Here is a 12,829-nt window from a genome sequence, read left to right as displayed (position 1 = left end):
AAGGCATATTATTGATATCGAATATAAAATTTTAAAGAAATGAAAAACCAAATTTTTCATAAATCAGTGAAAAATTTGCTTTTTCTATACGACAGGATTTTCATATTTATGTTTTTCTCTCTTTCTACCATTCATATAGCGATGCCACATTGATATTAAAGAACGAAGCAGTTTCAGGGAAGTCAATACTCCGGTATATCGAATAACCAGCGTCGTATAACTAACTGACAGTGAACATTGAGTGTTTGGTCTTTTGATGACAGTTAGCTTTTAGCTTCTAAAAAGTTATTGACATGTTATCTGGAAGGTAAACATGAAACATTTATTTTCGCAACTTTTAATGTTTTAGACAAAACTAAGCTATACATATGGAAAAGAAATTAGACAAAACTGAAAGGTAGATAAACACGTGTTGATTATGTGTGGTATTTTTCTATTGTTATGTTGTAATTGTTGGTTATTGATCAAGATAACTGGTTGTTTTCAAAGCCATTTAACGAGTTAATATATAAATACTTAATTTCCTTTATATCCGTTTGTTTGCCTGTGTTTGATAGCAATACCAGTACGACTTCTGAATGAACGTTGGTGTGGTTTTCTCGCATGTTTTATTAATTACCAATGTTGACAGTAACTATCACAATGTGGTAAATTCTTTACCTAGAATTTCCTACCAAAATGCTTCGAGAAAGTATTACAGTTATCACAGTTATTTAGAAAAACCGCCAAATGAGAATACTAAGTAGAATCATTCAGTTATAGTCTAAATGTAGGATGATGAGTTAAGGAGGTAGGTTACCTTCATATTCGTATGTGCGCATGTCCAACCGGAAGCTAACGTGACGATTTACGACAACGTTTACGACAAATTAAATGTGTTTGTATATTCATTCTCCTGAAAACAAATCATGAACCTGCCTCCGATCTGATACTTTATGGTTTAATAATGCAGAAATAATGAATCAATTGCCGCAGAAACGCTTCAAAACAATGTTGCCTTAAAATGACGTCAATGACGTCATGACGTTACGTGTCAGTTACCGCGCAAAATTAATAGATTTTATCTTGAAAGTACGTAATTCTGTGCATTTTCTTTATTTTAACTATCTTCAAATAACAAATATTTGCTGAAATATTTGTTATGAATCTTTTGCTCTGAATAATCATCAATATTTTGCTTCTTTTATGTAGTTAAATTGAAACGTTATGCGGATTGTAAGAAAATGGATGATGGTAACCAATGTTATTTGGAATATAGTTGGATGAAAGGTTACTTGTAACGGCCATTTTCAAATAAAAAATCTAGCAGTTTGATTTGTAATACCTATTTTTCAGGTTCCGTTGATAATTTGTTACTTATATACTAAAACTAAGAGCTAAAATTGTTCAAATTTCAGTAGAAAAATGTGGTTCATTGAATTTAATTGATGTTACCATGGAAACGAAGCCCGTGACCTATGTATCAAAATGTAAAATTCAAAAGCGTTGACACTGGTCTATTTAAGAAACACAGCTTCGGCTTTTTATTTTCATTTCAACAATATCCATGAGAAAAATAGCAGCATGCTGAACGATTTTTCCATGAAAAATGCCAGACGAGGGGTACTGCCGTATGTATTCTAAGCTGTGAAATTTGTTTGAATCAATGCAAATAACAAGAAAATATAACTTACGTTAGAAATAATATGTTTTAAAGCTACATTAACTAGAATGATAATCTTATTCAATATTTTTATAAGAAATTTCGACAAAAAGCAAGATATAAGCTATTTTAAACATCTCTGTTGCCATGGTTACTGTAAACTTTAAGAAAAATAGGGTACCATGTAAAGTGCTTGGTATTTTGCTTATAATATTTCCCAAATATTCCATGTTGGTAATTAACAGAATGCCACTTAAGCCGTCGAAAACCCCTATTTTTATACATAGTTGTTTTAAAATGAGAGAAAATGCGTTATCATGGAAACACAAGCCCCGCGACATATACATTTAAAGCTTATATTAGAAGGCTAACGTGCATATTAGTAAACTTATCAATTATGCAGACTTCTACGGATATCAATGAAACTAAAATACACTGAAAAGTGTTAAATATCCGTATTTTCCTTCTTCTTTCAATATGAAATACCTTTAGATGGTCATGTTCTTCAAACCTGGATAAAAAATGAATTTGAATGGACAGAGACAAACGAAATTGAGATTGTAGCAGGTAAAACTTCATATTACACGAAATACAAACAAATGCTGTGGTTAAACTAACTTGAATTTACCCTTGTAACAAGGTAACCTACCTCCTTAAGGGCATGTTTATATATATCGTAATCGTCTTAAAGATTTTATTCCAAAGTAGCTGAAACAGATATTAAAACATACATGGAAATAAATCCCGCCAACTAGTGGCCATGTATTTTACAACTCAAACAGTGTAAACAGTTGAGGAAAAAATATTGTTTTGACAGTTTGATTAACAAGAAAAATAGAGAAAAATGTCACAATGATGGTGGCTATGCTTTGTAACAAATCTAGAAGGCATTAACAATTTTTGGAGTGTTTAACCCGAATGAACGATTTTTTGAAATATGTCTGAAGTATTCTGTGACCAAACACGCTGTTTAAGAACAGAAGACTTCCAAAGTGGACACTTCGTGCGTATACACCGAATATGGGAGACAGTTTGAGCAGTGTCAGGCCCTCCGATGTAACTCATACATACACAACCAATAAGATAATATAGTACCACAGAAAACACTTACGGATCTATTATAGCAAATTACTATTTTCTTTATATAGTTAATACTTATATACCATTTATTTTCACATCAATCAAGAATAATAAGAAAATAATCCGAATTTCCAAAGGAAAAAAACAACACTGGAAGCATTAATCCGCCAAATGTTAATGAAAACAATATTTATATAGCAAAGGTAAATCCTACTTGCTGATATACAAACAGTCACGATTATTAAACTACATATTTGTAGGAACTTGTGTAGTAACAGTCGATTGTGATCAAATGAAAAAAAAGGCGTTTGCTATTTATTAGAGAACTGTTGCAATGACATAGTCAGTGAGCCAGTCAGATAGTGTGTCAGTCAACAGTTTTCAAGTCAGTTCGTGTGCATCTGTGTGAAAGTCAACAGTGTTCCTGTCAACAGTGTGCCAGTCAGTCTGTATGACAGTCAGACAATGTGCCAGTCGATAGTGTAATAGCCACCCTGTGTGTCAGATAGACAGTGTGCCTGTCGGTCTGTGCGCGAGTCAGTCTGTGTGCCAGTCATACAGTGGACAAGTCAGACAGTGTGCTAATCAGACGGCGTGCTCATGCTCATTTGCGTATATGAATATTCAGTATTATATGAGTTCTTTAATGTATCTTTTTGTAGTTATAAACTACGGTCAGTTTTGTTATAACTATGTAGAAATTTAATAGTCCTTTTCAAAATTATATAGATAAGTATACTGATAAAGAAACCAACATGTGAAGATATTTCGCGACGCGAATAATATATCATAAAGCAACCTTCAATTTCCGTTAAACTTGTTCCACTCCTGCTATTACACTTTGCTGTTTTGCATGAAACGGTTTGCCGATATTTATTTCCATCGGTTTTAAATAATTTTTAAAAAATAAAATTCAAAAATGGAAATCTATACGCCATTTATTTTCTCCGCTGTATGTTGTTGACATATTTTTGTTGTTGGGGTTAACGTCACACTGACATAATCATAGGTCATATGGCGAACTTTCAGCTTTTGTTTGTTTTATGGAGGAAAACCCCATGTACCCGTCCGGGCAATATTTCTTCACAGAAATAAAATTTGGAAAGTAGATCCCTCGGAAGCACCGAGAACAAGGCAGACAGTGAAAATTGCACACTCGGTTTGATTGAGGCTGTTCTTGAGCAGAATTGGAAAATGCAACACTGTCCACGCCCCTTAGCACCGGCTTAAGCAGTATTCAATCTTCAAATCTAAATACCCTTCGTAAGCTAGCTGGATGGTTATCTAACATGAAAGAAAAGGTCTACACTCAAGCGAGTTGCACGTGGTTTGACACAAGCGACCTTCATCACTCGGCCACGAAGACTATTTGCTGATAAAACAGATGCTATGCAAAACGTTGTAAATATCGTGTAATTAGTATCAGTATACTAGTTTATCTTTATTTTGTTATTTAAAAGCGGTAGTGTTTTGAATAGATAGATAGTATGTGTCAAATAGCATACTGCAATGGTGAGTAGATACAGCAGGCATGGGTACCAAGGCATCATTCGTAACTGAGTTTCGAAGAAATATGATCATATTTCCTTTGTATGCGTCCCACACATACAGTGCATCTTTCTTTCAAACACAATTACATGGCAGCAAACGATCATCGTTTACACATTGTAAGAGTTATTTACAAGGATTATATAAATGTATCGATGAAACCATATACAGGCATCATGGATTAGCAGACACGTCATGCGACTGGATGTACAATTTTCTATTAGATTAATTAAATTGCTAAATTAATTATTTTACATATTCTTTAATATGATTGTCTTGTGGCGGACTATTAATGTTTTCTCTATCCGTGATATTAAAACCATTGCAAACTGAACAAGAATACATATAACTTGATGCTGTAACTGTGAATTGTCCAGCTTATCTTAAATAAAGAGATATGGAAAAGGAAACTACCAAGTTATTCTTCCGGCAGATATTTCTACCGTTGAATCTTCTTTCCGACAGCCACCATCGGACAATAGTGAGGCAGATATAGTCATATATTTAGATTATTCTGTTACTGCACTTTTAGGCAAGGAACGTGGAGGTTTTCTAAGCCAATGAACAATATAAAATATTAATTTCTAATTTCCTATCAGACAATTACTAGGAAGTCCCACTGGATCGGTTTGTGTTTTATGACTAAACATTTGTATTAATTTTTTTCCTTCAATTATCAACGTTGACTGTAAACATCTCAATGTGGCAAATATTTAACCTTAGGCTAGCATTCTACAGAAAAATACGTAAAGAGTTTTACATTGAACACTCTCATTGCAAAAAAGACAGATTGTATGACATGTTCAATTAAAATTTCAGTGAAACTGCTTATACTAAGCAGGATACCGTATGTTACTTTTTTTTTGTGAGTTAATTTGTTTGTTTGGTTGGTTGGTTTAGAAAAGACATTACACAATCAAACTAAGTTTACTTTAATTTTGCTTGGTTGCGTTTCAGTCCTTCGAAAGATTTTTACAGATTTTATGGGGACTTGTTTCAGCTTTTGGTGTCCCTGTGGCCATTATTTCTTGACGAGCAATCAACTGTGAAGAACCACCCATATTCCGTAAGCCATCTGGATGGCTTTGTCTATCTTCGGCGAGGTTTTGAACCCACAAGTACCCAGAAGTAATCAAACTCAAAGCAGTATGACTAAACAAGATCCATCATTATTTAATTCGAATCAGTTGCCCCACTGTTTGTTCGATCCTTTCTCGGGTCATCATGTGGTGAAGTTAATGTCGTACAACAAAATGTTTCAAAAAATATTTGTATACAGATAAAAAATTATGATATTATACAATGCATAATGTTTGAAATATTATGAAAAAATTCTTGATCGTTCCTGAACCCGATCTTGTGTATTTTCTTGCTCAAGATATAAAAGGAAGTATGAATTTTAAGGCGGTATTCACATAACTTTTACCTGGGCCCACTAATCCCCAAGAATTTAATTGAACTCCAGTAACGAATCTTTATCTATTAATGATAAACGCAAATAAGAAGAAGTAAATTTCTAAAGTTTTTCGGGAGCATTGTATATATGGAGAAAAACTCTTCATATGTAATATGTTGCATTTTGTGTTTGGCTATAGATATAGGCGATAACAATATTACATTGATTCAAGAACTTTTTGTTTTTGAAACGCTAATGTACAGAAAAATATGCAACAATGTTTCTGACAAACTTCTGGAGTGGAAACACTGAATTTGTTATTTCAGACTCTATATATGTTATTCACTAAGATGCTATGATCTTCAGTCGTCACTGTCGTGTTTATCTTATGAAAGAAGTACATAAATATTAAGCTGAGTTTTAATACATGTCTAGACAAATAAAAGAAATCGACCATAGTTCATATGACTTACTTGCCTTACCCATCTTCAATCTTTTGAACATGATGTACAGTCATGAGTTCCCCCAATCCTTCTCTTCCCCCTTCCCTCTCCCACCTTCCAAAAAAATATGTGCAATCACGAGACTATCAAGTATTTACCGCTGTGTGAATACATCTGCGGATGTCTCTAAATTACATTCGGGTACTTATAACATGTGTAAATGTTGAGTTCTGCTCATCCCGGGGCTAGATGGCGTGGACGGTAGCTTGCACTCACTACCGTCAATGAACAGGCTTAATCGACATTTTCGTTTATGTCGTGTTGGGCGACCTGTGGTTTTCCAGTTTTATATTGTAGTAGATAATTCAAATACGAATACAATTTCACTAATGTGCTTACAAAAAGACACATCAAAGATTAAAAAGTTTGGTAATAATTTTATGAATAAGTGAAAAGATAAAATGCTGTTAAATATTTTCTATTTTTACAGCTTTGTTTGTCAATTCTTAACATGACTTAAGGTTGAAACTGACTAGTTTAATTTAACCCTCATTCGCTTTTATTTGTGAAGATTTGTGACTTTTCGTCGGTCATAAAGCGAGTAAAATATGTATGAACGGATTAATTGAAGGGTAATATAAAAATGCAGCATGATATATTTTTCCACTGTCTAGAAACGAAAATACGTCAGTTTGTCAGCAATTGTGTTTTTACGACTGAAGCAAGTGTGATTTCCGACAGAACGTTTGCCAGTATGTTATATTATTTACCACATTTGACAGTAAATATCACAGTGTGCCAATTACCTTTAGTGATAAAATCTTTTTTTTTTTCAAATATATTATTTTACCATGGGATTTATTACCGCATTTTATGCTCGGCGTTGAATAACATATCATAAACGTTATGACTCCATGTAATAATGTTTGCCATTTTGCAAAATATTCATTATGACAATTTGATTTGTACATGTCTACCGTATTTGTTACAGTCACTGTGATTGTCTGTGGTTTTTGTTTACTAGTTTAATAGTCGGCATAATGCCTTCATTTAGATTTTACTGAAAATGAAACGCACAAGACAAAAAGGTGGATGCACCATCTTTTCATAATTTGACGCTTTTGAACAGGCTCAATCAAACCGAGCCTGCAACAATTTCATTTTTGTCGTGTTGAGCGACCTGTTGAGTTTCCAGTGTTTCTATTTTGGATACATAGTATGCCGAGGTGACTTGAAAACACATCAAACTTGAGTCTTAGTGTGAAGAAACTTTATAGAAATACTATCGTGACGTTTCGATTAATCTGTTTACTCACGTTCAAGTGAAACAAGCAGAAATGACATTAAGCTATTTATTAGAAACATTGTTTTCACAAGTAAAGTGTCATCGGTCTTGTATACTACATTTTATATACTCTTGGGAGTATAATCACTGAGAGTATAATCACTGAGATTCCACTTTAGCTGCTGACAAGGAGGTAGTGAATCACTTGATAAAATTTGCATTTAATAGTTTTATAGAAAAAAGTTAATCCTTTATATTGGGTGCGAATGTCTCAGCTTTATGTAAACGCGTACACAAATAAGCTTGTGCTGAAGACAACTTGATTCATGGCATATATAAACATTTACATGTATTCTAGCTGTGTAAAAAATGAAAAAAGTCCTGATAAGTTTAAATAGGCTTGGCCGTATATCTAATTCAATATTCAGCATATTTGGCAGATCTTTTTACATATCACGGGTTTGAAAGATCAATCTTAAATGTCCTTCTTATAACAAAAATGCATGAAAGATGATAGATAACGCAAATTAAGTTCAAAGGCCGTACAAAAATACATCATAATTATACTTTATGCATAGATACTTTGTTTATCAATATAAGTTCAGAACGTATTTGAATTAAAGTTCAAATGATACTTTTTCAAAAAAATACGAGATTGTGTAATGTGTAATTACCAAATTACAAATTTTCAACAGCTATTTGAAATGTTGCACACATGCAGGACACTGGATACCGTTAAAGCGTGTTGCATTTTGTTTTTTGTTCAAGGGGAAATAATATTATATTGATAATTGGAAAGCAAATTTACATTATGACAACGTGTACAGAATTTTGATATTCATGTGCCATGACAGGGTTATTCTCCCTTAGTTATACAAAAGTATTAAAATATTGAAACAAATAATTTTATAAAAATCTGCGCCACTGTTCCTTCTATCGGGGAATACTGTATACAATGGTAAAACGTTCAAATCAAAGATGTGTTAGACATTTCTATACCTGCGGTGACCTATGTCTGTTTGTAGCATAAAAACTACGTTTTTCCAAAAATGTTTTTAGATGTTTGATACGTTATAGTATTTCAATGAAAGCCGAATTTCAGTGACAAATTTGCTTTCGGTAAGGTATTTATCTTTTAAAGCCTTCAGTAAGAAAGAAGAAAATGAATTTCTCAAATATTCTTTGAAATATTATATGTAGCTAGATGTAGACTTATGACGTTGATAACTCACTGGCCAGGCTTTTTTTATTTCAATTATGGTGAAACTAGACATATTTTGTCCGATGGCGTAAATTTATGTGAACAAAAAACATGATGGCGCCAGACATAAGTGGCATCGCGGGACGAGAATGTATTCTGTACCTAGTTGAAACATAAAATAATTTCGATGGTGTGGCATTTTATAGGTTTTACATTACTATGGTTAAGTAAAAAGATATATGTCTACCTTTATTTCTATAACAAAAATTTTACTTACTTACTTACTTACTTACTTATTTGGTATTCTTAATTTCAATGAAAGACTTGAAAAGTGACTGCAACTTTAATAATAAGAGCACGATCATATCGCCCAATTTATACGTCCCACACATGACGAGCCCCAATCTTACAGCATGATATCATGCGATCGTCGTTTATACATTGCGTAAAATCCATTAGTGATATTGTAATGAGTCTTGTTGGATTAAGAAAATGTAACCGTTACTTCAAAAGGGGTTCATTTTCATGGGTATAAAGTCGCAAAGACGCTATAGTTGAGGCCACATATTGACTTTGCAATTGTTATCTAGAAAGACATGACGTGCCTCCCCGGGAATTGGTTGAGGCATGGTCGGAACGACCGGCCTTCTGCAGGGCAACTTCCTCATACAAGACTGCTATTATTTTGCTTGCTTGCATTCCGTGACAGTTCCAAGGCAGTACCCATTTTTCAACACGCTTTTTGTCCGTTTTTGTAATATATGCTCTCTCACATTTATACCATGAGTGAAGTTATGTACCTACAATATACTGGTTTAATCTCCAAACTGGTGGTTTGCCAAGTTGCTGTGTTCCTTTTGCCTGCTCATTATGTCCTTGCTGTCTGTTTGTTTAACTGTGTGTTTCTGCGTGTAAAAGTGCGTGCGTATGTACTACTTGTGGTTTTTGAACGTGTCTTTTCCTGTTGGGTATTCATTCTTGGTTTATCGCCATGGCAGACCCCCACCTCTTTTTCGTTACTTCATCCAAATTCTTAAATCATTTATATAATTAAAATTTTCTTGTTGATGGATATTTGAAGCAGTCCGTCTGCAGAACTCTGGCTCTGTTTGCCGAGCTTTTAGAAAATCTAACCAAAGCTTTTTACCAAAGAATCAGCTCAGTGTTTTATTATGAATTAAGAAATAATGAACTGGATATCGCTGCATAACTGTGTTTGTCAGTTATTGTATCCTGTTTGCTTGGACTATTTTGTTTAATGAGTAATGTGACATGTTCATCCATGTACTGAAGCCTAGCTGGACTTACTATTGTGACTGATGATGGGTTCATCATAATAACTATGTTTCTGTATCTAACTGAAAAATTGATAACGCTAGACGACGAAGTGGTCACAGTACGTGTGTTTTACATGCAAACTGGATTTTGTACTATTATTATTATTATTTTATACCACATTTATATAGCACTCTTTTCATACAAAAATACATTCAAAAGGGCTTTACATAAAAGCATCTGTATAATGTTCAATAAAAATGGTAATTGAACTATTATAGAATGAATTTATAAATTGGATTACGGTAATACATAGCGTTTAAACTAAAGGTAAGCAGATTAAAACATGAAACAAAATACAAGAGTGTAAAAAAATAAATGGCCTATCAAAGACACAGGTTAGAGCAGAATAGAACAAAAGATATCCTACATTTTGAAAAGACAGAATTAACCAGTATGGTGCCTGTGAAATGCATATTAAAATGCATGTAACATAACAAGTACACAGATGTATCACATTGAGATAACTTTCGATATGAATTGATTTAAAGATGTCGGATAGTAAACTTTTATCGATCATCGTTGTTCAAATAGACGGCTTTTGTTTAATTTGTTGTGTCTTCTGAGGAGAAATGCGATGCTTGAAAGAAAAGAATAGCTATTGGAGCTTAGTATAAATAAGAAATCTTTCTTAGACGTATAAGAATATACTTTTCTATTGTTTCGTGTTTATCAGGGTAAGAAGAATCACAACGTTTAGTACAACAAAGCGATATATTTATGAGTAAACATATTTTGTTTCAATGGTAAAAAATCATGTTTCCTTTTATTTGGTCCTCTAAGAGCGCATATTTAAATGGATGCAAATGAGCATGGAAAAGAAATTTTATAAATCCTGATAAGCAATGCTTTGCGCATTTAAACTGCCTGACAATTAACAAAATAACCATTGCACATAGAGCAGCATCAGTTTTTCTGAATCAAAAATCGGAATTAACATTCGGATAGTTATTTAAGAGTTGATTGTTTTACACCGGGAAATGCATACACGGGAAAGAGATGCTTTTTTCGCCCAAACGTAATATGTCCAAGAGAAATTAAGCATACGCGCAATACCATCTGAGCGAGCATTGTTTATACCAATGATACTCTGTGAAGAGTCATACCTGTAATGTTGATCAGCATTGATGTAAAGATATTGGTGCTCTTTAAACATCGATTATGGATTAACAGAAACATTATTGGTTTTATACAAATATCAAGTGTGGGCACATTGAATCAGATATTCAGAAATATCGCTTTCAAAATGTAGAATTAGTGGTTTAATTCATCGGATTATCATTTCTTTAGTGTATTTTATTGGAATCACGCCTTACGTTTTCTATCTTTGTGAAATTATATTGTTGTTTTTCCGTTATTTCTTATGTAAAATCGGATGTAGAAAAATTTATTCAACGTAGTTGCATTAATGCAAACCATGACTTTAATTTGTAATGCCTGTAGAATGGAAAAACAGTCGTCTGGTACGAGTTAAAGAAAAAACTGAGCACTTGGCATTGATGTGGCAACTAACGTTCAAACACCAGACAGGATCTTGATTAATTGAAAGGAAATATAAAAACGCCTAACCATTTTGTTTCAAGTCTTTGTTTTTATGTAAAATCACTTAAAAGAAATGGAGAAGGGAAATAAAATGTTTAACCCTTCGTCGATTGTGTTTTCCGATGAATCACATATCCGACGTCCGCCGAAATATTGTGAGGTAGATATAAGTATATTGTTTGGTTTTTTATCCCCCGCCGATGAAATGGCGTTGTCCGTCCGTCCGTCAGTCTGTCCGTCCGTGCCCGCGAAATGATGGTTAAGTGACTTCATAACGGTACTTTCTCTTTGATGTCATTCATTCCGTTCTGTTTATGTGACCTTTTTCTTTTTATGTGACTGATAGAACAATAGAGAGAACAATGGGGCTGTCACATAAATACCGTTTCGTGAGAAAGTCCGTCCGTCCGCAGCCATTTCTCAGTAACTACTTGGTAGAATTTCATGAAACTTGAAATAAACATGAACCAACATACTGCGATGATGCCCGTCAAGCTTTTTTTTGATTGGTCAATTTCCCTTAGAGTTATTGCCCTTGATTTAATGAAAAATGTCCCTCTGCGGCCATTTCTCAGTAACTAGCAGGTAGAATTTCATCAAACTTGAAATAGACATGAAGCAAGATACTGCGATGATGCCCTTTAAGTTTTTTTTTTCGATTGGTCAATTTCCCTTTGAGTTATTGCCCTTGATTTAATGAAAAATGCACAAAAATGTCTGTTTGCAGCCATTTCTCAGTAACTAGCAGGTAGAATTTCATCAAACTTGAAATAAACATGAGCCGATATACTGCAGTGATGCCCGTCAAGATTTTTTGTTTTGATTGGTCAATTTCCCTTAGAGTTATTACCCTTGATTTAATGAAAAATACACGTCTGCAGCCATTTCTCAGTAACAAGTTTGTAAAATTTCATGAAACTTGAAATAGATATGAACCAACATACTTTGATGTTGCTCGTCATTTTCTTTTTTTATTGGTCAATTTTCCATACAATTATTGCCCTTTAATTGTTTAAAAATCCACAGATTTTTACATAACAAACCAACCAATTGGAAGAATTTCATTAAACTTCTTTCATTCTTTTCCATGAACATTTATTATAAATTTATTATAAACATGTGAAGTTGCCTTGGTCACACCCCCCCCCCCTCACAACCCCCCCCCCCCCACACCCATTTTTTTTCATTTTTAATTTTCCATCAATATTTATAATCAACATGTAAAGTTTTGTACCCTCATCCCTCACCCCCACCCCCACCCCCGCCCCCCAAAAAGGCATTCATTTTCTGTTAATTTGATTTTGACTTATGAAATTATTTGCTTCTTTGTAACATTCTTAACTTTTTGCTGGATATA

The 12,829-nt window shown here is 33.6% G+C and overlaps 1 protein-coding gene across 2 annotated transcripts in view; it reads left to right on the top strand.

The window, feature by feature from the left end:
• The window catches only part of LOC123541053 (uncharacterized), a 178,889-nt gene that overhangs the window by 24,358 nt on the left and 141,702 nt on the right, over positions 1-12,829 (top strand). Inside the window, exon 1 of one of the 2 annotated variants that reach the window (XM_045326733.2) lies at positions 11,132-11,632. The exons of the other annotated variant lie outside the window; for it this stretch is intronic. Within the exon in view, the coding sequence (XP_045182668.2) occupies positions 11,546-11,632 (87 nt within the window). The 5' untranslated portion in view covers positions 11,132-11,545. Of the gene's footprint in view, positions 1-11,131; positions 11,633-12,829 lie in introns of those variants that run through there. 2 annotated transcript variants of the gene reach the window in all.

Source organism: Mercenaria mercenaria, chromosome 15 (genome assembly GCF_021730395.1).
Source record: "Mercenaria mercenaria strain notata chromosome 15, MADL_Memer_1, whole genome shotgun sequence".
In the NCBI taxonomy this organism is placed as follows: Eukaryota; Metazoa; Mollusca; class Bivalvia; order Venerida; family Veneridae; genus Mercenaria; species Mercenaria mercenaria.
This window is presented reverse-complemented; position numbering and strand designations above follow the sequence as displayed.